Below are 25,924 nucleotides of genomic sequence, written 5' to 3'. Positions count from 1 at the left end.
CAGATCTCTGTGGTATTTTTAGTGAGTGGGTGCTGAGGACCATGCATGTGAGTTCGGAGTGTTGTGTCAGTGGTTGCAGGACTCTATGAGTGTGAAAGAGTTCCGATATACTAGTGCCCGTCTTGATTTGGACATCTGGGTCTGTATGTACTTAACTGGTCCAATTCACAAATCCATTGACCAGACCCATGGCTTGCATCGTAGCATATAAAAAGTCCCACTGAAGGGAATCAAAGATTTTTTCAATCTTGATGGCAAGGACAAAGGCCCTGCGGAAATCTGGAGGGGTGGGGGTGTTCCATTAAATACTTGTATTAATTATCTAATATTAGGCATTGTGCTACGGCCAGGAATAAAGCCAGTTTGAACAGGGTGGACAAGCTTGCTAACCTAGGGCAATAAATGGTTCTTTAGGGGAGACGCTTTGCGGCGAGGACCTTTGTGGGGCACTTTGTGAGAACAGGACTACTGGTCCCAGGATACACGGGGCCAATATCACCTGCTACGCTCCTGCCCCGCCTTCCAACGGCCGTGACTTATTCAATCTCCCTTCCCGCTCCGCAGAACGCGCGCGGGCGCGCACCGGGCTAAGCCCGGTCAAAGGGTGAGCCATCTGTAGCCGTCAGGGGCCGAAGGAGGCCGGGCTGGGCCACCCCATTTAGCTCTCCTGAAAGCGAATATCTGGGACTCTCTTTTCTCACCGATGTGGTAATTATTACTATCTTATTCAGTCAAGCTAGGCCCTATAGTGTTTTGTCTTTTGTAGACTGTCTATAGAAACTTGCTGTAGGGCCCTATTATCTTTTACCAATTATTTTATATCTTTTAAATTAATTCTTAATCTAAATTTGAGTGTTTGAAAACATAATCTATTTAGAATTTACGTCGAGCACTATGGGTAAATCTAACCCCCCAATTTCTCGCCCCCTTACAAGGCAAAAAGCGGCGACGACCCAACCAGTGCCGAGCCTAACTGCCATTGATAAAATGCTCCAAAAAACAATAGGGGTGGTTGTGTCGGCTATAGAGAATACTGAAAGACGTCTCTCACTCACTCCTGCTATCCCCCCCCCCTTTGCCTACTGGCGATCTTTCCTTAGCCACTGTTAATTCTCCAGATTCAATGTCAATATTAATGCCCTCTTTTGTTGAGTTACCATGTGCACAGATTGTGCCAGACGATAGTGTCCCTATCAATCTTGCATCGTCCCCAGCCCCCTAGGCAGGCAAAAAGGCACCGAAACCCCGTTGCAGAACTAAGAAGTTGAAACCTGCTAAAAAAGTACCTAAGAGATTTCTACCTATACCTGATCCTTCACAGCCAGAGCCAGACCCCCTTTTTTCCACTCTAGCACCACCGGTCTGGGCTACCCATTTATTAATTAATCTCCAGGCCCAAATGGAACAGCTCATCAACTCTCACTTTAAAACCCTGCTAACTAGTTTCAATGATAAATAACAAAGGTCCAGGTGGAGTACAGCTACCGACTTCAACTGGGAATAATACTGTGAAAGTGGCTTTAGGGACAACTAAGCAGGCCACTAAAAACCACAGCTCAAGTGAAGGCGTCTGTTTAGATAACCTGGCACAGGATTTGGCCCCTTTAAATACGCAGAAACGTACCAGAAACGTACCACTCTCAAGACTGTTTCTGGCACAGCTATCCGACTTAAGGTGCTTCCAGATACAGCTAACCTGATCCCCCGAGATCCACTTCTTACCGCAGAAGCCCCTGGAAAGCAGCGGCCAGAACCTGGTAGGGCTCTACATAATCCCACTTCGAAATCTTTGGGGACTGTGTAATTGTTAATTTTAGGGATCCTGGAGTGGTTAACCACATCCTAGAATATGGAGGTCCCTTCAACATGGGTACAATTAATACTCTCCACCTGGGGTATTTCTATTCACGAGTTCCAGCACCGGGCGGGCCTGTTCTAACCTACCTCCATCAGGGTGGTCAGGAATTAGAATACAACATACCTGTAGCCAATAGTTACAGTGTCTTGAACAATGTAGATTGACTACCCCTTTCTTTGGGGCCCTATGAAATGGTCTCTAATCTAGCCAGTAGCCTTGTGGTGGAGGGTGTGAGTGATGAGGTGGGGCTATCCAAGTTGGCTATTAGGAATAAGGTGGATGCTATGATAACATTCCCACCAACCCTAAATACCAGCCATACAGGAGTTGGTATGGAGTTGGATATTCATACTTATATAGGACCCCCCCCCTTCTACTACAACCACCACTGTTAGAGCTGAGACTCATAGATACTCAATTGGCTCCTGGAATGTAGCTGGGATGGGGTCTAAGCTAGACAATCCAGATTGGGGAGAGTTGATGGGTAGGTTCGACTTGTGTTTGTTCCAAGAGACCTGGCTGTTGTCTGCCCCTGCTAGGGTGGGCTTCGCAACATTTTATTCACCGGCTGTGCAGTGCCCCAGGGGAAGACCATCGGGGGGGTTGTGCACTTGGGTTGCCTCACATTTGGGGTGCTCAGCTAAGGTAATAGATTCCCACTCCCCGGACATTCTTTGTATTGCACTCAAATTTTTGGACGGTTCGATGGTGGTAGTGATTAACATATATTTACGACCTACACCACACCAGTTGGGTTCATCTATGCTAGAGGCCCTCGAGGAACTTCTTCTATTATTTCTCCCACCGACCCATAAAATTATCGGGGTGATTTTAATTGTTATTTTGAACCGCTTGCCAGGATCCCTTCTGTAACCTCAGACGAGGACTCCACTTGGCATATCCAGGAGTGCACCATGTACCCGGTAATGCGCATATCGCCTTTGGCTCTCCAGATTAATAAGCTGGCAGTAACCCACTCCCTCATGGCCTGTAATGGTAGACTCCCTCCCGATGTACCCGGTAATATAATAGCCGGGTACCTATAATAGACCGGGGAAAAGCACAACCATTGATTGCTTCTTGGTTAATGTGGAATTCTGGGCCCAAATGAGAGCCTTTATTGTTATCCCAAAGGGTAGATAGTAACCACAACCTTTTGTCACTAGATCTAAACTGTACACTGGGACACCAAAATGAACTGGGGGTATTGGAGACTCTTACTAACTCGAATCTAGTTACAGCAGCGGGTGGCAGACGCATTAGGTGGGCGAAGGTCGCGCTAGCCCAGATAAACTAGCTGAGTTATACCAACATGTTGCATGCTCCTTAGTAGAGGCTTGTGACCTCTTGGGTCCAAACTATGACCTGCCTTATTTCCAGGACTTACAGCATATTCATAATAAGCTCCTCTCTACTTTGGCCGATTACTTTTATACCACTGATAATAAGCGGCCACGGGTAAAAAATCAGGCCCATTGGTATAATAAAAATTGTAGGGCGGCTAAAAATGCCCTTGTAAAGGAGGTAAAATCTGGGTCTCTGTCGAGCATTAGAACGGCTAAACAAATCTATAAAAGAATGATTACGGAGGCTAGGTCGGAGTGGGAGGCTCTAAGGTGGGAAAGCATAAAAGTAGCTATGGACGGACGCGAGTACAGGGCCTTTTGGAATCTAGTTAGATCAGGATCAGCAGACCTGCCATAATTCCTAACCTAAGTGAAGAGGTCTGGCTAGCCCACTTTAAGCCCCTCTATTCCCTCACTGACCCAGCACCTCCAGTAGATCTAGCTCCATTAAAGAGTACATTTGGTCTAGCTCCTCCGGATGCAATGGGTCTTGATTGCCCACCCTGTACCTTGCTCGAAATTCTGGCGGCCCTTAAAAGTTTGACTCCTGGGAAAGCTCCGGGCCTTGATAGGATCCCTGGAGATCTATACCTGAAGGTATGGGCCCGCTACATCTGGCTATACTTAAATGCCATTCTACAGGGCATGGAGATCCCCCAAACCTGGGGGTCCATTAGGATGGCGGACGGATCGCCACCGCCATGCAGGCGGTGGCGATCCGTCCGCCATCCTTGCCCGTCTGCCACCTTTCTTCCCCCTGCCAAATTACAATGGCGGGGGGACAGTGGTGGAGGGGAAGACTGTCTGCCGCTTTTCCACTTGATATGGTGGCGGTGTCTATCAGACACCGCCAGCCATATTAGGATGGCCTGGGAGGAATGCCTTTCCGTGGCTGCAATGCCGCCACGAAAAGGCATACGGTTCCTGCTTTGGGGCCCGTTGCGGGCGCCCAGGGTGAAGAGGGGGTGGGGGTGCACATGGGGGGTACCTATGGTACCCCCCTGCGTTTCACAGCACAACATGGCAGGCACCCCGCTGTGCCTGTCATGTTGTGCTGTGATACGCACAACAAGCATTTTTCACATTGCGGCGGCCGGTGCTTTAAGCACCGTCCGCCGCAATGTTAAAAATGCGGGATGCACCCGCCACTGTGGCGGGTGCATCCTAATTTGGGGCATGGTTCCTCCGCCCTTGTGGCGGACGGTACCTGCCCCCGACAGGATGGCGGACGGACTTTGATGCAGAAATCATTCCCATCCATAAAAAGGCTTCCCCTCTCGACCCGGCCAACTACCCCCTCATCAGCCTCATCGATGTCCTCCAGAAACTATTTGCCCGCTTTTTACTGTCAAGGTTGCAGAGTTGGATGGATGAACATCCCATCTTAACCTCCCTCCAAGCGGGCTTTCGAGCAAAGGTCTCCACCATCGACCAACTGTTTAGATTACAGTTGGTCAACTGGAAGACGGTATCCTTGGGGGCGGGTAGTTTGTACTTGATCTTTGTGGATCTTCGATCCGCATTTGACTTGATCCGGAGGGATAAGCTTTGGGCAATATTACTAGAGATGGGTGCCCCGGTTTATTTGTGCCATCTATTTAAACGTATGCATCAAGGTACCTATGAAGGGTGAGGTATGGTAGGAATGGGGAGCTTTCGGATCCGTTCCCAGTGGAAAAGGGAGCTGGCCCCCACGCTCTTCTCTCTTTTCCTTAATGGGCTGATCGAACATCTAATGGGAGCGAGGGATCTAGATTCACCCAGTTTAGCAGGCCGCAAGATACCAGCCCTGATGTTCGCTGATGATACCCTTCTGTTATCAAAATCTTCCATGGGTATACAGCGAACACTGGAGGCGTTCTGCTCCTTTTGTAGATCGAGGAACCTGTAGATTAACCTCTCCAAAACTAAGTTTATGGTTTACAACGCCAAATCATCCAACTGTCCCCACCCCCATTTGGATGGCTCGGTGTTGGAATGAGTGTCTACCTTCGACTACCTGGGGGTAACATTAAGTGATAGAATGGATTGGGGGTCCCACATGGCTAAGGCAAACCTGAAGTTGGCCCAATCCTCTGGCGGTATTCTAAAGGTTTACAATGAGAGCTCTCTTAAATCATTGGGACCGCCCGTGGAAATCTACAAAGCCCAGGCGAGAGGTGTAGCGCTCTACGGTGCAGACCTTTGGGGTCACGTCTGCGCTGTCTCTCTATCCTCTACCGAGAATAGTTTTATCAGGCGCCTTTTGAGACTTCCTCAGAGTACCCCTCTGACCCCATTACGGTTAGATCTAGGCTTGGCTCTTATACAGGAGATCATCTCAAACCGTCCCCTGCTGTACTGGAGGCGACTTTGGTCCACCCCCGAGCTCTCAAGCTACAGGGAGGACCTAAGGGACCTTCTGTCCATAAGGGGTGTGGGGAAATCCCCTGGCTAAAGTACATTAAACAGCTCTGCCACACACTTGTTAGGGGAGACGTGTGGTCCTCTCCTGAGGAAACCTGTGTCTTGACTACCAAGAGGTCGATGAGCCTCGTACTGAAGCGATATTGAACGGAACTTACATTAACGAATCCCTCTTTGGGTAGGCTGACTAATATTTTCTTGGATATCAAGGTTATTCCCCATTTTGAGAAATTCCTGGATGATATCCGGCCCTTACAGGCTAAGAAACTATATGTCCAGTTCAGACATGGAACACTGCCATTAAGGGCCGTGACAAACAAGTGGTCAAATGCTCCTCGTACATCGAGTTCTTGCCCAGGGTGTGAGGGTAGTGAAGAGACGGATCTGCACGTTATGCTCTTCTGCCCTTCCTACTCCAAGGCAAGAGCTAAATGGATCATTCAACTTTGCAAGTCCAGGGGTCTCAGGGATTATAGGGAGGTATTTAGAATCTTGAAATATGACACCACCCCCCTGATTGTGTTTGCGACTGCTAGATTCCTACTGTCTATGTGGTGCACAAGAGGCGCTAAAATCAAAAATGTCAAACTGCCTCTCCTGTGTTAGCATAAATACTGTAATACAGAAGGTACCCTACAAATAATTTGTCCAGGGACTGTCCATTGATTGCTTTATCTTGAATTGTATAGGTCTTTGCTATGTTTGCATCATTGCATCCTTTTTAACCATTTTATGAACTTATGCCGCTTTATGAATGTACCCTACTGTTGCCTAGTGACTTGTTTTTATCTGCATTGTGTATATATGTGCTTTTATGGTTTTTAACTGATAATAAAGCTTTTTTGACTGACTGACTGGTTCGTTAGGACCTAGGTCACAGCTTTCCAAACTGTGTGGCGCGACACATTACTGTGTCGCGCCCCAGCCGTAGGTGTGTCGCGCGATGAGATGACTTCTGCCGGGAATCGGCAGAGTCGAGCTGCAGGGGCTTGTGAAACAACAACAAAGCCCTATTAACATGCGCAAGGTCTTTAACGACCTGTGAAGTGCTCGGGTGCGGCTGTGAACGGTCCTGGGCTGCCACACACGATGGGGGGGTGGGGGGATGAGTGGGGGCTGAAGCCCTCTGATGCCAATGGGGGTGGGGGCTGAAACCCTTTGATGCCCACCTCATCTCCCGTATAAGGCAACCCTCCGGGCACTCATGACCACTGAACACATACAGGGTCCCGTCTCATCCCTCCTATAAGGGCAGCCTTGGGGTCACTCATGACACGTTCACTGCTAATCCCCCCCCACCCGTCCTCCTGTAAGGACACTGGGGTCACTCATTGCCCGTACAGTGCCGTTGCCCGCCTTACCGCTCCTGAAAGGGCAGCCAAGGTTGGTCAATCATGGCCAGTGAGTGGCATGTACAGTGCCCCATAGCATGTCATGTGTGGGCAGGGTGGGGGGACGTGCATAAACTGACCGAGCCTGTGTGGAAGCACCGTGGGTTCACCCATGCATGCAGAAGATGGCTTTTACAGGCACTAATCTACTTTCTCTTAGTCAGTCATCTATGAGCAATAATCCACGCACCACATGATGCATCTCCTGCAGGAGGGTCCAACGGTCCAGCGTGGGCGTGGCTGCTGAACGCGGTCCGTCACCATGTGTATCAGAACGTGTTGTTAACCTGGCTCAACACTCTCCAATAATATTATCAAGCCAATGAAAGCGGAGGTGTCACTCCTGCAGGTAAAGCCAGACGTTAGGCCGAAAAGCTACATCCGGGTCAGCATTCGGCATCCAATTCGTGTTTCTAAGCACTTCCTAGCCTGTGTAGGGAAAGGTGTTGATGGACAGAGAATAAGATGAAAGGATTTGCTAAAGATCACACAGTTTGAGCAAGTGTGGAAGGCAGGATGAAACCACGGATTTTCATGCCTTGGTTTCATCCTTGCTTGCTATTTCAGATGTTTTAAGCCCTGATGGACTGCAGGGAATAAAAGATTGCCTAAAAGAGGCTGCGCTTTAGATGACATCTGCAGAAGTATGATTGGGGGAGGAAGAAAGGAGATCCTCAAGGAGTAATTCTAAGAAAGCAATTACGTTAATAAATAATGGTAGAAAACATCCTTTACGCTTTACCATGCAGCTTTTGTCAAACTTTTTTTGTTGAGCAAACTAGAGCCAAAGGTATCAGAGCGCTTTACATGAGCACCAGTTGTGTTACAGACGGACACTTGCATTTGTGTGTGTGTGTGTGTGTGGCGTTGTGTATGTGTGTGGGGGGGCTGTGTGTGTGTGTGGGGGGTTGTGTGTGTGGGGTGTGTGTGTGGGGTGTGTGGGGTGGGTTGTGTGGGGTGTGTGTGGGTGGGGTGTGGGGGGTGTAGGGGTGTGTGTGGGGTGTGTGTGGGGGGTTGTGTGGGGTGTGTGTGTGGGGTGGTGTGTCTGTGGGGTGGCATGTGTGGGGTTGTGTGTGGGGCGTGTGTGGGTGGGGTGTGGGGGGTTTGTGTGCGGTGTGTGTGTGTGGGGGGGTATGGGGTGTATGTGGGGGGCTTGTGTGGGGTGTGTGGGGTGGTGTGTCTGTGGGGTGATATGTGTGGGGTTGTGTGTGGGGTTGCGTGTGGGTGGGATATGGGGGTTGTGTGGGGTGTGTGTGTGGGGGGGTGGGGTGTGTGTCTGTGGGGTGGTGTGTGTGGGGTTGTGTGTGGGGTGGTGTGTCTGTGGGGTGGTGTGTGTGGGGTGTGTGTGGGGGGGTGTGTGGGGTGTGTGTGGGGGGTTGTGTGGGGTGGTGTGTCTGTGGGGTGGTGTGTGTGGGGTTGTGTGTGGGGTATGTGTGGGGTGGGGTTGTGTGTGGGGTGTGTGTGGGGTGGGGTATGTGTGTGTGGGGTGTGGGGCCTGAACCCACCATAGGTGGTTCGGGCTCGCTCGCGGTGCTTCCTCGCGTTACCGTGTCCCTGAAATTTTTTTCACAAAAAGGTGTGTCACCAACATGAAAAGATTGGAAAGCTGTGACCTAGGTTAATATCTTGTAGTCCACATTGAGCATGGATTTATTCTTTATATCTCTCCCAAACCTGTTAAAACGATGGCAGATGCGGCGTGCAAACAAATAAGCCGCTGATCTTACATACACAACGGCCGTTGTGGGAGAGATATAAAGAATAAAATAGTATTTTTCTCTTCCATCTCCTTTTAAATCACACTATCACTTGCACTGCACTTCCCTTTGATATCATTCTCCATCATAAGGTCCAGTAGATACACTGTCCATAGAGGTCTATACGGATTTTATGTCAAATCACTCACCTAATACATCAGTAGGTTTGAGTGTGTAAGACAATCGGATTATCCAAATGATGACACTGGCCACAAAGGGCAGTTGATGGAGATCTGTCTTTTCCGTGTGGATCTCTATGGTTATCTACATGGAGGTCAGCTGTTTTGAATGAAGGTGGGAACATTCCCTTTCTGTACCTCAACGAGCTTCTCCAAGGAGGTGCTCTTATTTGAATCTGGTCTCTCTGCTCTCTTTTCACTTTCTCACCGTATTTGTAATGACCACCAGATTCTTGTGTATAGTCCATATAATACACAAGCCCACTCCACCTCCCTTGCAGTGCACGCCCCTCCCTCTCTGTGAGGTGAGTCTCCTGTAGGAAGCCTACCTGTGCACCTGATTGATTGATTGATTGATTGATTGATTGATTGATTTGTAAAGTGCAACTGTCACTCTGGAGGGAGCATTCTGGCGCTATGCGTAGAGGGTAAAGAGGACACAGGAAGACATAAGAAAGAATGATGTGTCTCATTTAATTTAGTGAGAGGCAGAATGCATTGGTGGACCCAGGAGCCACGTCCTAAGGGCTTTCCTAAAATGAGTTTCTGTCAGCCTCAGTTGTATTGGCATGAGGTTCCATGCAAGGGTTCCTAGGACTGCCAGAGGTTCACCTCCTTTTCATTTACACCTGTAGGTAGGGGGGCTTGAGGAGGATTCCTGACAGTGGTGTAAGGGGAACATCTGGCCGATAGGTATGTTGGTACTGAGTTTCTGAAACCTATGAAAGGGATTAATAGTACCTTAAACAGGATCCTTTGATGACTTCTGCACTTAATGTAGCCCTGCACATTATTGCTTTTACTAGGATAATTTAAGCCTCGGATAATCCATGTGAGTAATGTATTGTCTCCTCTGGTGGACGTCATCACTGACATCACTGACATTTTTTTTTTTTTTTTTTTTTGATGACACAAAGAATACATCATAGGCACGCCCCCGCGGGCCCCAGGACCAAAGCACACGCATACAAAGAAAACTGAGCTCCATTCCCAAATAATAGGAAACAAGGAAAACAACAACAACTACAAAACGCAGCAGCAGTGAAACTCAGCACCTGGGACAAACACTGCATAATGTGTCGTCTAAATTATTGAAATAGTTGGACAAGTAGGCATTCATAAAACGGGCCACAATGCCAGGGCAAAGAATGCCAATGGGGGAGGAGTGCAAGGATGAATAGCCGAGCCGGTGTTACCTCCCAGGTGACCTGCCCGCCCTAACTCTGTGGAGGATGCACAGAGGACTGTAGGCCCATCAAGGCAGGACACGCCAACTGGCCTAAGAGCAGCCTCCAAGAGTTATATTAATTTGTCCACTGGGCCCGGAATGACGTTGGGGAGGGGCGTGGAAAGAGTAACAAGGGTACTCCCAATATTATTTTCAGGTCTAGAGGAGGGAGTAGCAAACCAACAGCAAACTAGAAAAACCTCTTAAAGGACCTATATTGCTTTACAACTCGGCATTGATGCTCATTAACAATTTATAAGGGATGCAGACATTTCTATGAAATCATTCACTTTGAATTTTTGATTTGATTTCTTCAATTCTTTTATTTTATATCATTCTTATTTCATTTTTCTCATTTTTTAGTGACAATATATTCACAATCATTTTTAGTATACAGTGACATAATACATTAAATATAAAAAAACACAAAGTTGGTTTATTGCTTGTCTGGAACCCCAAGACTTTGTTGCTATCTTTCATACCATCAGTCATACATACTCAATCACTCATACTCTCTATCTAGACAAAACTATCACAACAAACACAATGAAAAAAACACAGTGAAAAAAGGTGAAAACAATTATTTTGTGTCCTTTTGTAGATTCCTCACGATGTTGATTTAGTATTAGGGGTTGGTAGTCTTTTCACTTCATATTTTTCTCTTACTCCCCATATATAGTTGTGACTTATGTGAGGGTCTCTGATGCGTACGGCGGTTGGGGAGGGGCGTGGCCTGGTAAGACGGCAGCTTGAATGCAGTTCCCGCTGGCTCCCATGCCACCGTCCCAATCCTGCATCCTTCCTGCCCTCTTGCTGCTTACCAACAGCAGCGGCATGAAGATCTTGGCTCTCGCAGGCCACTGCCGGCCGTGAGCTGGAAAAACAGTGCAAAAGGAGGCCGGAGTCGATGATGGTGGCGAGGGGCCCCAGGCCCGCCATACTACTGCCTGTGAGGCCTAGACGGGCGGAGCATCGTGCAGCGGGGGGGATCACTGCTGTGAAGACGGGCACTGTTGGCCCAGTAGGATCGCCCCCTGGGCTGGGCCGAGTGGGGGGGGTACATGGTGTTCCCCATGGACACCAATCGGAGCGTGTGGTGGGGGGCGGGCGCTCTCACCCTGAAGGCGGCCCAGACAACTGTGGCAACCCAGACTTTGCATGCACACCGCCGCGGCGCCGCTGGCTTACGGACACCTGGGCCTTTAGTGGGCAGAGTGAGTCCGGCGATGACCGCGGGACAGGCTGTGCCTCGGCCCGTGGTGGGCCTGCAGACAGAAAGCTCCTGGTTGTGGATGCAGTTCCAGCGGAGAGGCACCCTGCAGGATTCAAGGAGGTGATTTGAGGCCTGTGCGATGGGTGCCCATCGGTGACCCTGGCGAGGAGTTTGGCGAGTGTCAGAGAGGTCTCTGAAGGTAGGATCCCTGGGCAGCAGGAGTGGGGTTGCCCCGGGGAACATGGGAGTTGCAGTGACCTTGTGCTGTGGTTGGGAGGAATGCCCCAGTGACTGGCTCTGGCTCCCGTGGCCTGTGCCCTTGACTGTGAAGCATCTGGGCCGGTGGACAGTGGATGACAGCCCTACCTGGCGTGCCCTCGGAGACAACTGTGGTTTTTGGACCTTGTTACACTGCATGTGAATCTGGGACAGGCTGCTGTGTACTTCTCACATATTGTGGGAGTAGAGCAGTTGCTGGAGTTGAGCTAGGATTTGTAAGCCACTGAAAAAGAGAAGCCTCCCCAATCGCATTCCAGCAAAACCAGCATGCAGGACACCACACCTGGGCAGCCATCCCAGAAGATCACCAGGCAGGGTGGCACAGACGTTGGCAGTGCATCCTCAGAGCACTTGGGTGAACCCTTGCATGCTGACTTGCTGGCGGCTATCCAAGGCTACCGAACAGCACTTGAACATAAAATTGAGGCTGTCTCCATAGACCTCAATTTTCTTCGGGCCAACAAGCGGAAAATGGCTGACAAGGTGACAGCTGCAGAGAGCAACACCGAGTATCTCTACAGGGGGATGTTTCCGCCCTAAAGCAACAAATGTCTAAGATGAATCCTGTTACACTGGAGTTGAAGTTTAAGGTGGTGTGGAAAGCTGGCTCTGTAAATACTATACGAAAGTAAGGTATAGTGTGCACAGAGTCCAGGGAACCCCCAGAGAAATAGCAGAGGCTAAATTAGAGGATCTCTAACAGCTTTCTTTGTGTTAGTGTGGGCGAGCAGTTAGGATTATCAGAAGGGTAAGTATTTATTGTATTCACCCACTCTACGACTGATTACACACACTCAGAGACAGAATCCACACCAATTGGTTAAGTATAAAAAAAGGTATACTTACGTTTTATTTCTAGAACCAAGCAGGACTTTGTACAGGTAGGTAAAAAGTACTTGCATTTGTTATATGCTTTGAAAACAGTTTAAATTACATGGAAATTACTTTTGAGTTACTTATGGATTACATCGACTACTCAGGTGATATGCCTATCATACTGTGGATCCTACAATACAAGGTAAGTAAGACGTTTTCAGGTAAGCAATATAGTTCATTTTCTTTAATACAAAGGTTCAGCTTGACAACATTTTAAGGAACAAAACTTTCGTCATGCCAGGATGGGTGGCCAGTCACTTTCAGTCAAAGGTTGGCAAAGGTGGGCACACTTCTCCTCCTAGCTTGGTTTTCCCGCCGATTTTCCCGCTCAAAGTGGGGGTCAGAACCGGTGTGAGACAGTTGCTTTAGGCAGCAAAAGTACAGACAGCTTACAAAGGTGGCAGGCCTTTGAAGCTTCCCCTTCGTGGACCCAGCCCATCCCTGGGGGTGGAAGCATGACACCTCTGCCAAGGATGGGCTTTGTTTCTGATCCCAGAAAGCAGAGGCCCTCAACCCAGGGGTCCAGAAACCTGTCTGGTGTTGCCAAATGATGGGCAATCAGGAACCACACAGGGCTGACCATTTTTAGGGGCCATCGCCAAGATGCACACTGAGTGCATTTTACATAAAATCCCACACTACCATCAGTGTGGGTTGAATATTCTGAGAAGTTTGCTACCAAACTTCCCAAATTCCAGAAAAGCCATTTTGGAGCTGTGGAGTTCATAATGACAAGCTCCCAGACCATATACTCTTCATGGCTTTTCATAGCATCTTACAATGTCTAAGAATGGACTGCTCCTGCCACTTTACCCTCACCTGGGGTCTAGTGCACCCTACTAGAAGGGTGACTTACCTAGGCCCTAGGTATTGGGTTGCTGGCATGGCACACAGGGATGTGTGCCATGTTGACTCTTCACTTTTCTCTGCACCAAAACACGCAGCTTGCAATGGCAGTGTGGGTGTTAAGGTGCAAAGTGGCACAAAGGGTGCTGCGGCCATTAGAGACCTTCCCTGGTCACAGTGCCTTTGGTACCCATGGTACCTTTTACAAGGGACTTAACTCTGGCCAGAGATGTGCCAATTGTGGATACTAAGGTACAGTTTTGGGGAAAAAAACAGGCACTGGGAATCTGATTGGCAGGGAACCAGGGCACATCAAGTCAAAATGCATCAGATGTCAGGTAAAAAGTGGGGGTAACCATGCAAAAAGGGGCACTTTCCTCCAGGTGGAAAATGTGGAAGGCATCTTCTGTTGCAAATACATTTGAGTGCTGGGGTTCCCAGAGAGGGTAGAGGGTTCCTCTGCAGAGGTATTCTTGGAACCATGGGTCAGATAGAAGCTCCGACCACAGGGACATTTGGATTTCTTTGTGTTGGGGTGGGCTCACAGGGCCCGGGTATTTCCCCTTTCACCGGATGCCCCCTTTGAGGGCCATCATAGCTAAAAATCTGAACTCCAAAGTCGGGATTAAATACTGTGATGTGCCAGAGAACAGGAAGTGTCTGCATTTGACAACAGTAAAATAGCCATACATCTTGATTATACTAAGAAGGTACACAGACAGCATAAATTGTTCCTTGCTGTAAAACAAATATATGCTGTTGTATCCTTTAAACTGAAAGTAATTTCTCCGGGAAAAGCACATTTCTTTGAACATCCGGACGAGGTCTGAGAGTGGCTGATAATGCGAGAAAACTCCAGCTCACTGGCGGGGGCCCAAGGCTGTTTAGGTTCAGGTACTTGTTTCTGGAGGGTCAGTCCCAGAAGGGGCTGTAAGAGGATGACAGACTAGATGCACCCCGAGTCATGTTCCAGGAGGATAGCACCACGCAGGTGCCGGTTGCTGACATCCCGCAGTCAATTGAGGGGATGCCTCTGTTTCTTATGTCTGCCAGTTTGGTCCCTGACATCCAATATGTTGCTACAGACAATGCACCAGAAATTATGTTGGCTGAAATGATACCGGGCTAGTCCCCATGCGTACTCTTACTTAACTTCACTGTGTGACCTTAGCCTAGGGGACAGGAGATGGACTGCCTTGAACAAATGCATCCAAATTGCAAAGTGGCTTGTAGACGGCCTGATGGGACACTTGTGGTCACACAACTTGACTCTCTGATGTGCATTTTCTTTTTTTAAATATATATTTATTGTTTCAATTATTCAAGAAACATGTCTATCATACAACAATGACAAGAGTTCGCACTTTGGTAAGGCTAGTTTGTTGAGTTTTCTTATCTCTGGTGTCCACCCTTGTTCTTAGTACAAGTTAGGCACATAACATCGTGTATGACCCCCTTGTATTTTTTAAATGCCCTCTTTCCCCATCTCATTCACTCCCTTTGTGTCGTGAGCCCATCTGGTCTCCTCTAGTAGTGCGCACCATCGGTAGTGATTTGGGTGTTGTTGTTGCTTCGTGTTAGACCATAGTAGTTCATCCAGCTACTCCATGTTTTAGTAAATTTCTTGGTGCACCCTCTACTCTTGTTTGTCACCTTTTCCGCTGCCATGTATAGGTCCATGCCACGTTTCCATTTGTGTAGTGTCAGAATCTCCTCTGTGCCCCGGTACTGTGCTATGTCCGGTTTCGCTACTACCAATCCTAGTGACCTAAAGAGTAATTGGGGTCTAGGAACATGGATATTGCATGGGATTCCCAGAAGGATGAATTTCGGGTCTGCTGCAAGAGATATTTCTAATATTGCATTTAGTTATTTAATTATCTCGTCCCAGTACACCTGTATATGGGGCACACCCATAACGTGTGTAAAAAGTTTCTTGCAGCAGCTAGACAGCGCAAACACTAGGAGGACTTGGGCCATCCCATTTTATGTAGTGTTACTTTGTCGTAATAAGCTCTGTGGAGGATTTTAAACTTGATGAGATGGAGTCTGATTTTTATTGCAACCTCCCTAGGGTGCCTCAGGGCCGCTTCCCAATCTATCTCTTCTATTTCCCCCAGGTCTCCTCCCATATTTCCTTCAGTTTACCCAGGGTATCAGGCATATTATTGTGAATAGGTGAGTGATACTGCCTTAGTGGAACATTCTTCCTGCAGCATTCTCCCTTCAAGTGGTTCATACTCCAGTAACTCAGTTTCCCTTATTCCCTCTGCTTCCCATGCATGGCGTAGTTGGACATATTTGAGGAATTGGGAAATATGGAGTTTAAATTCAGTTTAGAGGGCAGAAAAGGATTTGAACTTTCCCCTTACGGTATATTGTACAGCTAAGCAAATCTATCCTGAACATAATATGAGCAATACACAACACCAGTGTCCTAGTGGTCCTTTCCCATACCTCTATAGTTACTCGCGTTGCGGGAAGCAGCCCACGAGTCCCTTTCTCCCCATACAGAAACAGTATAAACGTGTGCGGTGTCAGGGTTTCCCTTTCAAGTCTATATGTGGGATGGTCCCATGTTGTATGTACCCATTTGTTTATCAGGGTGAGGTGGGCCGCCCAGCAGTATACTTCAATGTTCGGAAGTGCTAAGCCCCCATTATATGAGTTGCAGTATAACGACTTTAAGGCAATTCTTAGGTGTCCATTCAACCACAGCAGTCCTCGAAATTCAGATTCTATTTCCCAGGTTATCGTACTCAGGAGAGGGTGATATGTGTTCTGGAGTGCATTTACGAATTAGGGCAGGGAAATCGTTTTAAACATGGCTGCCTATCCCATTATGGTGAGAGGAAGTTCTCTCAATCTGTCCGCATCCTTTTCAAAATTCGATATCACCCGCAGAATGTTATGGCTGCGACAGACCTCTGCATGAGGTGTGAGCAAGACCCCCAGATATTGGAAGCCTTCCGCAGCAATATGAAGGTCTCTAGGCAATGGCGGGCATTCCGTAATTTGATTTGGGCTGTATAGTATTGATTTGTGCCGGTTGACCTTATAGCCCGAGGACCAGTCGTATTTCTCCATTAATTGGAACACTGTGGGGATCATTGTGTCTGGTTTAGTAACAAACAGGAGACCATTGTCTGCATATAGTATATTTGTTCCTCCGTTTGCCCTTTCTACCCTTGTCACTGTCTCAGAACTGCTTGCAGAATTGGGAAATAATGTTAACTCATCAATTTGATCTTAAACCTCCCAGGTATCTAACCTACAGGAAAGCAAAAGAAAGGATGACCTGCAGCCAAGAGAGTGTAGTAATAAAGCAGGCCTTCCAAATGTTTTTTTTTACTAATCACTAGACGTATTAGCAGTAGCTTTTCCACTTTGAGCCACCAACAGGAAGCCCCTGCACAGTGTGTGAGGCAAATATGTTTTATTTATATAAAAAAAGGTGGTAAAGGAAAAGTAATGCAAGGTAAATCGTAAAACATGGCATATTGTTAAAAACCTAAAAGAAATCATTGTTTGCAAATTGGCTTTGTACCATAAATGTAATAATGTGTTTGATAGAATGTACCCATGTAGGGTTTAATACTTTCATGTTACCTACTTACTAAACTGCTTCCCTTTGAACGATCACAAGGTCATGAGCTCTTCACATAAACAGAAAACGACCCCAAAGGTATTATCATGCCCAGTGACCCCAAAAACCCGAACAGTCTCAGGATGACAGAACCCAAAACAGTGTGACTTACTTCCATGACAGCCCCCCAACCTTAAAATCTATGCACACTTGAAACCTCAAAACACTCTGTACTTGAAGCATCCATATGATCCATAGTTTTCAATACTGATCTCAAGCTGCAACTTAAAGATTGTGGGGCAATGGGAACAGAAAGCCACACGCATCTATCCTGTGGTGAGTGGGTGTGCTGAAGGCACCTGTGTCCTATGGCTGGTCTAGTCATTGTGGGTGTGTCCTCTCTTGCATGAACCTACATGTGGAGCTTCTATCAGTGTGTACAGCTGGTGATCAGCAGGACCACCTCTAGCCCCAGGTACCAGCCGTACTCGCCGCCCAGGCCCTCATTCTGGCTCACTTCTTTGTAACATAAACATCACTGGCGTAGCAAAAGCAGTTTCTATTTCTACTGCATGCTGCAACGAGCCAGCCATCCCTGCAGCCGCCCAGATGTCTAGCAGTAATGGCACACCCAGACGCATCCCTATGCTGCTGGCTTGCAGTTTCCTAATAAGGCTGGCTCTCATCCCACTCCGGAGCCACCTGCTGAGAACCTGCAGGTGCTGCTTGGGGGCGCACAGTACTGGGATGCTGGGAACAGAGGGCTTGGGGGGGGGTCTGACTTGATTTAATGCGAATGAACTTGGGCTGCTATGGGAATTCACAAGGGCATATTATCAAGCCCATTTGTGCCGCTTTAGCGGCAGTTTCCTGCCGATAAAAGTGGCAATAATGTATCTCCCTTTCTTGATAATAGGGCCCCTGCTGCATGTCTAGCCTTTGATTCTTGGTAAAAATCCTAGGATAATGAAGCTGCAGCAGGGAACAGCCTTGTTGTATGCATCGTCTCAAGAGAATATACATGTGATGATTCAAACGATGGGGCAAACAGGCCAGGATCACACTCCCTTCCTTCAAAGACGGTCAGTTTCTGTATCAGGTAGTTTGACATGAATGAGTCTTCATATCTTTATTGGAACAACAGAAATATGATTGGTGCTTATCTTTGATTGCAGAAATGGTTATCACAGCCGGTGGCGAGAACATTCCCCCGGTCCCAATAGAGAACGCTCTGAAGAAGGAGGTGCCCATCATCAGTAACGCGGTGCTAGTAGGCGACAAGAGGAAGTTCTTGTCTATGCTGGTCACTCTGAAGGTAAGAAAGCAGAGCTTGATCATGCTCAACAATGAAGGTAAACAGGAACCTTGAACCATGCTGGTCACCCTAAAGGAAGGGAAGGACAGCTCAGCTGGTCACACTGAAAGAATGTTCATGTGGATCAATCTGAAGTTTGGAGGGAAGGGATTCACATGTTGATCTCGCTTAAGATAACATGGAACAACATAGCTATGCTCATCGCTTTGAAGGAGACTGATATTTAATCCATGTTGACCACTTTAAAGGAATGCAATACGAGCTCCTCCATGCCAATCACTTTGTAGGCACAGAGGGAATTTAACCATGCTCATTACTGTGAACCAAAAAGAAGAATTGACCACTGTGAAGGTCTGAGTGGAATGACTGCTTGTGAGAAATTGGGTTGTTGGGTGATTGGGGCAGAACACTGCTCAAGTAACAGCCACAGTCCTTGCCAGCGCGAACCACTAAAAGTCACTAAATTAAACTGTGCTTAACCCTCTGGTAGCTTGGCACAAAAGCAGTCAGGTTTAAGTCAGAGGCAATGTGTGAAGTATTTATGCAGCACATAAACAGTAATGTAATTAAAAGACAACACAAGATAAATCCCACACCAATTTAGAAGAAAAAAAAGTACATTTTAATAAATTATTCAACACCAAAAATCCAATCAGTGGAGCAGGAGTTATGAATTGTTTATGTTTAAGGTAAAAACTAGCACCTAAAAGTTCAAAGCGCTAACAGCAGGCATCTAGTCGCACGAGACCCGGCAATGTCAAACGTTATGGCTGACAGTGATGGAGCGTGGGTCAGATTTAAGAAGTGGATTGAACCCGGTCTTCACTTACAGTAAAACTTAAAAAGAAATCTGGAAGAAAATGTCTGAGTATGTAAAGTTCAGCAGGGCAAGAAGGCTGGCATTGTCCAGCAGGGCAAGGCAACTGGCAGTGTCTGAGGAGGAGGCCTCATCATCGGGGAGCTGCTGGACTAAGTCGCACAGAAGATTCCTTTATTCGGACGTAGTCTTTTTTTTGGCAATTGAAACTCTCCAGCAAGGTGAAGCTGCAGGCTGTACCTGACAAGTGATCCACAAGACCAGATACCCGTTCTGCGAAGAGCCCCTGAACAGGATTTGCTGCTGTGGAGAAGAACTTTGCGGTCGCTGCCAGAAAGTGAGGCCGGCCGGTATTACACCTTGGGTGGATCAGTGAGCAGGTAGGTCTCCTCTCGGTTCTCGAGCACTTTTTGGACAAACATATTTTAAGTACCAAGTTTTAGATTTGGACTATCTGGGCACCTTTAGCACAACTTCCAAGGGCCCAGGACTGGAGAGGCACCATTTGGAGGGTCAGGACTCACTAAGGCAGGGTCTAGGTGTGATTTCAAGATGTTAGGAGCCTTATGAGGCCCAAGGCTCTGCTCAGGAGGCCAACCAACTAGCCCTTGAAGTCCTTTCTGCAGTTCCTGGGTTAAAGGTGAGACGCAGGGCTCGAAGAGCAGGGAAGACCCCTGAGGCTCAAAGCAGGCTTCAAAAAGCAGAGCAGTCATTCTTAGTGCATACAAGCAGTCCCTTTGAAGTACACAGCAGGCAGTCCTCTGAGAGGCCTTCCTCTGGTCCAGAAGTGAACTGAAGAGTGGGTCTGAGATCCTATTTCTATACCTGGTGCCTTTTCAAAAGTAGTTGGATTTCCTGTCTCCCTGCCCTGGCTCCAGCCTGGTTACAGGCACAAAAGGCTAGTGTTAAGTTCTTTGTGCATGAACAGGGCCCTGACAATTGATGCAAAGGTGGCACTGTGCACAGCCCCTACCCATCCTGCCAGTAATAGCCCATTCAGGTACACCTAGTCCCTCTATTATGTGACTGTCTGGGAGGAATATACAAATGTATTATTTGTTTATTTCTGTGATCACTTGGTATCACACACAAATCACCCCGAAACGAGCATCTCAGCGCTGTGCAAGAGGAAAAGGAGAGAATCTAATATAGCCAAGTCTTAAGCCCCTTCTTCAAGGAAGTGAAGTCAGGACAGGAGCGAAGGCAAAAAGGAAGTTTGTTCCAATGGCAGGGAGCAGTGCAGGAGAATTATCTGTCCCCATATCTTGAGCTGCAGATGTGAGGAATCACCTTCTAAAAGGAAGATAAGAATTTAATAAGAGCAACAGATAAGCTGGCCGTGCCTTATGTAGGGCTTTGTGTGTCAAACAACAAAGTTTAAAGGTGACACACTTTATAATAGGCATGCAATGAAGCTTTCTAAGTTATGGAGAAGAAGGTGAGCGCGAAGGAAGGCTACAGTTGAATTGAATTTGTTTTTTACTTGTTTCAATTAATTGTCACAAAAACCAAGCTCTTGTTTGATCTTACTCCAAACATCAACATACCATTTTATCTAGTTAGTTTCGAAGTGATGTGATGCAAAGGAAAAAGATTAAAAACCATCAAATTGGATATGTGTTCCACAAAAATGTATCTTTCATCAATGGGCTTTTAGCCCAAGGCTTGGCTTTCACTTAGGAGTCTGTGGAGTTGTGCAAAGTTTGCTATCCTTGCCAGTTCCATTGGGATTTCCAAATTAAAAAAACGTTCCATTGCATCTGAACAAGTACGGGAGATCCATTTAAAAGCGCGGGAGTTGGCAGTTTCCATAGTATTCGCCATGGCTCCAGGAAAGACTAATTACCCATAAGAAATTGAGGGCAGTAGCTTAGCTTTTATTACATTTCGGATTGCCTCAGTAGATGGAGTGTACAATTTGGTGTTAAGTTTGCACATGGTGTACGTCACCGCCTTGGCCTTTGCTTCTATGTAAGAAATTTGTTGGGGGGGCTTACGGTTACTCATAAACCAGACCCCATGTAATTATACTTGGAGGTGGTGGTAATTTTCAAGTTGCCCTGTCTCCAGTGATGTTTAAGTTTGTTGGCATACCTTCCAAAGATCACCACCTTTGTTTTGTGATGTTGGCCACTAGCTCAAGCGGTAATAAAAATGCTTAATGCATCCAGGGCTTTTTGCAGCCCCATCTTAGAGTAGAACCATATCATCTGTATACTGCATTAAAAACAGTCTAGTCGGGGCGTGGCTTGACCGGCGATGTGAGCAGACGCACGACTGCGGAGCTCCCGCCGCCGTTGGGCCTATCTTTGGCAATCAAAGCGGATTTCAGGGTGTCCAGACCCGCCACACACCTCCCCGGTGCCCCTGACCAGCTGGGCAGTACTTTTAGGTGTGAAACCTCCGTGCTCCGCCTGGTGGAAGGCAGAAACGAGCGGTCGGCTCACTCCGGGCGGGACCGGCCGGTCCGTCCGCCATCTTGCGACCCTGCAGGGAGCGGCCTACTACGGAGCCTAGCGGACACTGGGACCATCGGTGGCCACTGGCTGGAGCTACCCCCGCCCTTCCCACACGGAGAGACTACCGCGCCCTCACCTGTGGCCGCTGCGGTGAGACGGGGTGATTGGGCTGGGACCCCTGAGCAGCTTCTGTGTCTGGTGCGCTCCGGCTCCCGCGTTTCGGGGCGGAGCTGGAAGGCAGCGGGACCCGCTACCTGGTCCCAACGAGGGTCGGAGGCACTTCTGATCTCGCCTCCCCAGCGTGCGGCAGAGGGGAAGCGGTACTGCAGAACTGCGGCGGGGAAGATTGGAGCGGAGCTCTGGTGCGGACGGTGCCCCTGGGGCACTTTGAAAAGCGGACGGCGCCAGCCAAGCTACGACCCGCGCGAAGGCACCGTGTCAGCGCGACACTACAGCGGCTCATCCCTGGGGGTGAGTGAAGGCTTGGGACTGCTGTGGGTGGCACTGTCTGGTGCTGGCCCCCCCCTAGGGAGATAGTGACCTCCTCTGACTACGAGCGCTGCGTGGGTCCCCACTGCTGAGAGGGGTCTGTTCCCTGGCCTGACCGGCCTCCTATCCCTGAGGCATACGGAAGGACTGATTCACGTCGGTGCGTTTGAAAGTGAGGTACCGTGATCTGGAGATCCCTGGGCTGCCTGCTCTGCCACGGGGGTGTGTGTGCTGGGAGCTCCTTGCTGCGGGGAGTGACGGTACGGAGCCCGGAACCCCTGGATGCGTTGAGACTTCGCGCAGGTGCTCCCCCCCACACCCCCCTCCTACCTTCGCTTGCGCGGCCTACATCGGGCAAGGGCCCTGGCACGGCCTAGGCGGCACTCTTTGGCCCGCGCGGAGGATGACACGCACGAACAGGAACAGCAAGGCGGAACCAGCGCCGACCCCCAAGGGGAACCCGGTGACGGCCATGTGGGGCAAGGTGGGAGTGCCAGCGGCCAGTGGAGGCCCCCCTGCGGAGATGGCGGATTCCCCCCCGGTCACACAAGCGTTCATGGCCGCCTTCATGACTGACCTTAAGGCTGAGATCGGATCCCTGAGGACGGAGGTCCACTCCTGCATCACTGAGCTCCGGAAGGAAGTCATGGAACTGGGGGACCGCGTGGACAGCTTGGAGAGAACCGCGGACACGCGCACCGAGGACCAGGAACATCTATGGCAGCGCGTAGCGGCCTTGGAGGAACAAAATATTGAACTCCAAATCAAGCAGGAAGACTTAGAGAATCGGGGTCGACGAAACAACCTCCGCATCCGCGGCGTGCCACTCGGAGAAGAAGGGGAGGACGTAATGGACTTTGTGGCACAACTCCTCCACGAGGTGCGGGGCGACGAGGATGTATCACCTCCCACACTAGACCGGGCTCATCGGGTGGCGGCGCCTGCGGGGAGATCAGGGCTTCTCCCGGACATCATCACGCGGGTGCATTTCTTTGTGGAGAAGGAGGAGATCTGGAAGCGTGCTCGAGACAAGCCGGACCTGCAGTACAAGGGCCATAAGATTCAGCTCTTCCAAGACTTAGCGCCCAACACCCTGAAGCGACGACGCGCTTTTCGCCCAGTAACGGAGAAGCTGCGGTCCATGAACATCTCATATCAGTGGGGCCACCCCTTTGCACTTATCTTTCAATGGGAGGGGAAGCGTAAATCCTTGCGGTCCTACAACGAGGCGGCGCGGCTCCTCAACATTGCAGGCTCTCCTCCGGGGAGCCCCTCTAGACACCCTCCAAGCAAGAGGACACCGCTTGCCCCGGACTGGACCACAGTGCCAAGGAGACAGCGAGCGTCGCCTGTTGACGCACCGACAACCAGCCAAGCCAGACAGGATGTCATCGCCCACATTAGAGCGCTAGAGGAAGCGGAGATCGACCATGCGGGACGCTCCCCTGCGAAGCGGCCCTCTACACCGTGAGATGGACAGCACACATGTGACATGCTACTCGAGGTACTGTTCCCTTATACCCCTCCGGAGGGCAAGGGATGGTTGTGGGGCGGGAGGGAAGTTGCTTGGACTCCTGATCCCCTTGTGCTGGGCCTAGGAGGGTGGGGGCTCCATGCCTCCTAGTATTTCTGGCCAGTCATGTCCCACCAGAACTGTCTCCTGGGGAGTGACATCCCGATGGACATTCAAACCTGTGGGTGTAGGATGCCCTACTTTGGGGACAGTGTAATTTGGCCCAGTTGGCCACACCTTAACGGCCTAGGCCGTCAGCCCTACAGGCTGCTGAAAGTTTGGCTTCTTCGTTTGACTTTCTTTTTTCTCTTTTTTCTCTCTTTCCTTCCTTTTTCTGTCTATTCTGAGGGGCTGGAGGTGGGGGTGGTGGGATGGGCGGGGGTGGGCCCTCTGGGTGGGGCTCAGGGCCGGTGGGTGCTCTGCTGCGCGTAGCTTTGCGTACCACCCTCAGGGACCCCCAAGATGATGAGTGATATAGCCAGACCCCTTAAGATTTTATCACTCAATGTTAAAGGCCTTAATTCACCTAATAAGCGCCAACAGCTCTGGCACTATTTCCTGCAACATGACCCAGACATCATTTTCATACAGGAGACCCACCTTCTCCAGGCAGATACAAGGCGCATGGCGCACCCTAGGTACCCCCTCCAATACTGGGCTACTGCGGATACGAAAACGGCAGGGGTGGCAATTTTGTGCAAAGCTGGCATCAGGCGGGGTTCTGACAAGCTCTTCCGGGGTGGTGACGGTCGCTTCCTCAAGGTGTCGGTCGAGGTGGGTTCCCGCCGTCTTACGCTGTGCAATGTGTATGCGCCCAATCTGGCACAGGATCGCTTCCTTCGGGATCTTCTGCGTGCTCACGTCCTCCGGGGTGGACCCTCGATTATTCTAGGGGGCGACCTTAACCTGGTATGGTGCCCTATGATGGACCGAAGTGCGAGCTCCTTTCATGGAGCAGGGGCGATGTCCTCGGCTCTACGCAAACAGATAAGCGATTTGGGTCTCTTCGACGCGTGGCGCTACTTCTCCCCCGAAAAAAGGGAATACTCTTTTTATTCTGGTGCTCACCGCTCTTATTCCCGCATCGATCATATGTTCGTATCTCACGATTTGCTTTGTGATGTGATGGATGTGGAAATGTCGGACATATCCATTTCGGACCATGCACATGTGGAGCTGCTTCTTAGAGATCCGCGGAGCGGCCCTCCTGGGAAACGGAAATGGCATCTGCCCCCATACCTCCTCAGAGATGCTGCGTCGGTTGACGACATCCGCATGGCCATTACCTCCTACTTTGAGTTCAACGATCTGCCGGAAACGCCGTTCCCGGTGGTGTGGGACGCCTTTAAGGCTACGATTCGGGGACATATCACCTCCCTCGAGATTGCGAGGGCAAGGGAGAGGAGAGCAGTGGAGGAGGGCCTGGTGACGGATCTGCGGGCGGCGGAGGCGCAGAATCAAGAGGAGTCCACTCTAAGGACGAGGAGACGCCTGGCTAATCTGCGGGGGCAATTGCGCATGCTACGGGCGGAGAAAGCTCTCTTGGCACTAAAGCGCTTGCACTTTGACGGGGGGGATAAAGTGGGGAAACTTTTGGCGAGACGACTGAGGGTCAAGGCGGCCAGATCCCACATCGCAAACGTGATGCTCCCAGACGGGTCCCGGGCGATGGAGACTAAAATGAAGGCGTTCCGAGACTACTACGCCTCCTTGTACGCGGCGGCTCCACCGGCCCCTACCCAGTCAGAGGAGGTTCTGGAGCATTATGGCGGGACGAGCTTACATTCCGAAGCGGCGGACAGGTTAGAAGAGCCACTCTCGCTTGCTGAGGTGACTGAGGCCATCAAAGATCTGAATTTGGGGAAGACGCCGGGCCCGGACGGCTTGACGCTCTCCTTTTACCGCCTTTTTCAGGGGCAATTAAGTCCTTATCTTCTCAGACTCTTTGCCTCCTTCGATAATGGCCAGGGTCCCTCCCCGGACATGGGAATGGCCGAAATAGCTCTAGTCCCTAAGCCTGGGAAAGATCCGGCGCTCTGCTCGTCCTATCGCCCGATTGCGCTGCTTAATACTGATTTTAAAATTTTCACGAAGGTGCTGGCTAAACGACTTGATCCCCACATGCCGGACCTTGTTGACCCTGATCAAGTGGGCTTCATTCGGGGCCGTCAAGGGGCAGATAATGTGCGGAGATTGGCGCACTTGGTGGGGAAGGTGCATCACTGGCATATTCCGGCATGCCTCCTGTCATTGGACGCTGAGAAAGCGTTTGATCGCGTGGACTGGGGGTTCCTCCAAGCGGTCCTCTGTAAGATGGGGCTCGGCCCAAAGATGATTGCCAGGATCATGGCACCTTATGTTGCGCC

General features: G+C 49.6%; 1 protein-coding gene across 1 annotated transcript in view; it reads left to right on the top strand.

The window, feature by feature from the left end:
- The window catches only part of LOC144819194 (long-chain-fatty-acid--CoA ligase ACSBG2-like), a 364,803-nt gene that overhangs the window by 188,323 nt on the left and 150,556 nt on the right, over positions 1-25,924 (top strand). Inside the window, exon 11 of the mRNA XM_078677171.1 lies at positions 18,141-18,280. Coding sequence (XP_078533297.1) covers positions 18,141-18,280 — 140 coding nt within the window. The remainder of the gene's footprint in view (positions 1-18,140; positions 18,281-25,924) is intronic.

This window comes from Lissotriton helveticus, chromosome 2_1, assembly GCF_964261635.1.
Source record: "Lissotriton helveticus chromosome 2_1, aLisHel1.1, whole genome shotgun sequence".
Taxonomy (NCBI): domain Eukaryota; kingdom Metazoa; phylum Chordata; class Amphibia; order Caudata; family Salamandridae; genus Lissotriton; species Lissotriton helveticus.
Note: the sequence above shows the minus strand (reverse complement) of the source record. Positions and strands in the feature narration are given on the sequence as shown.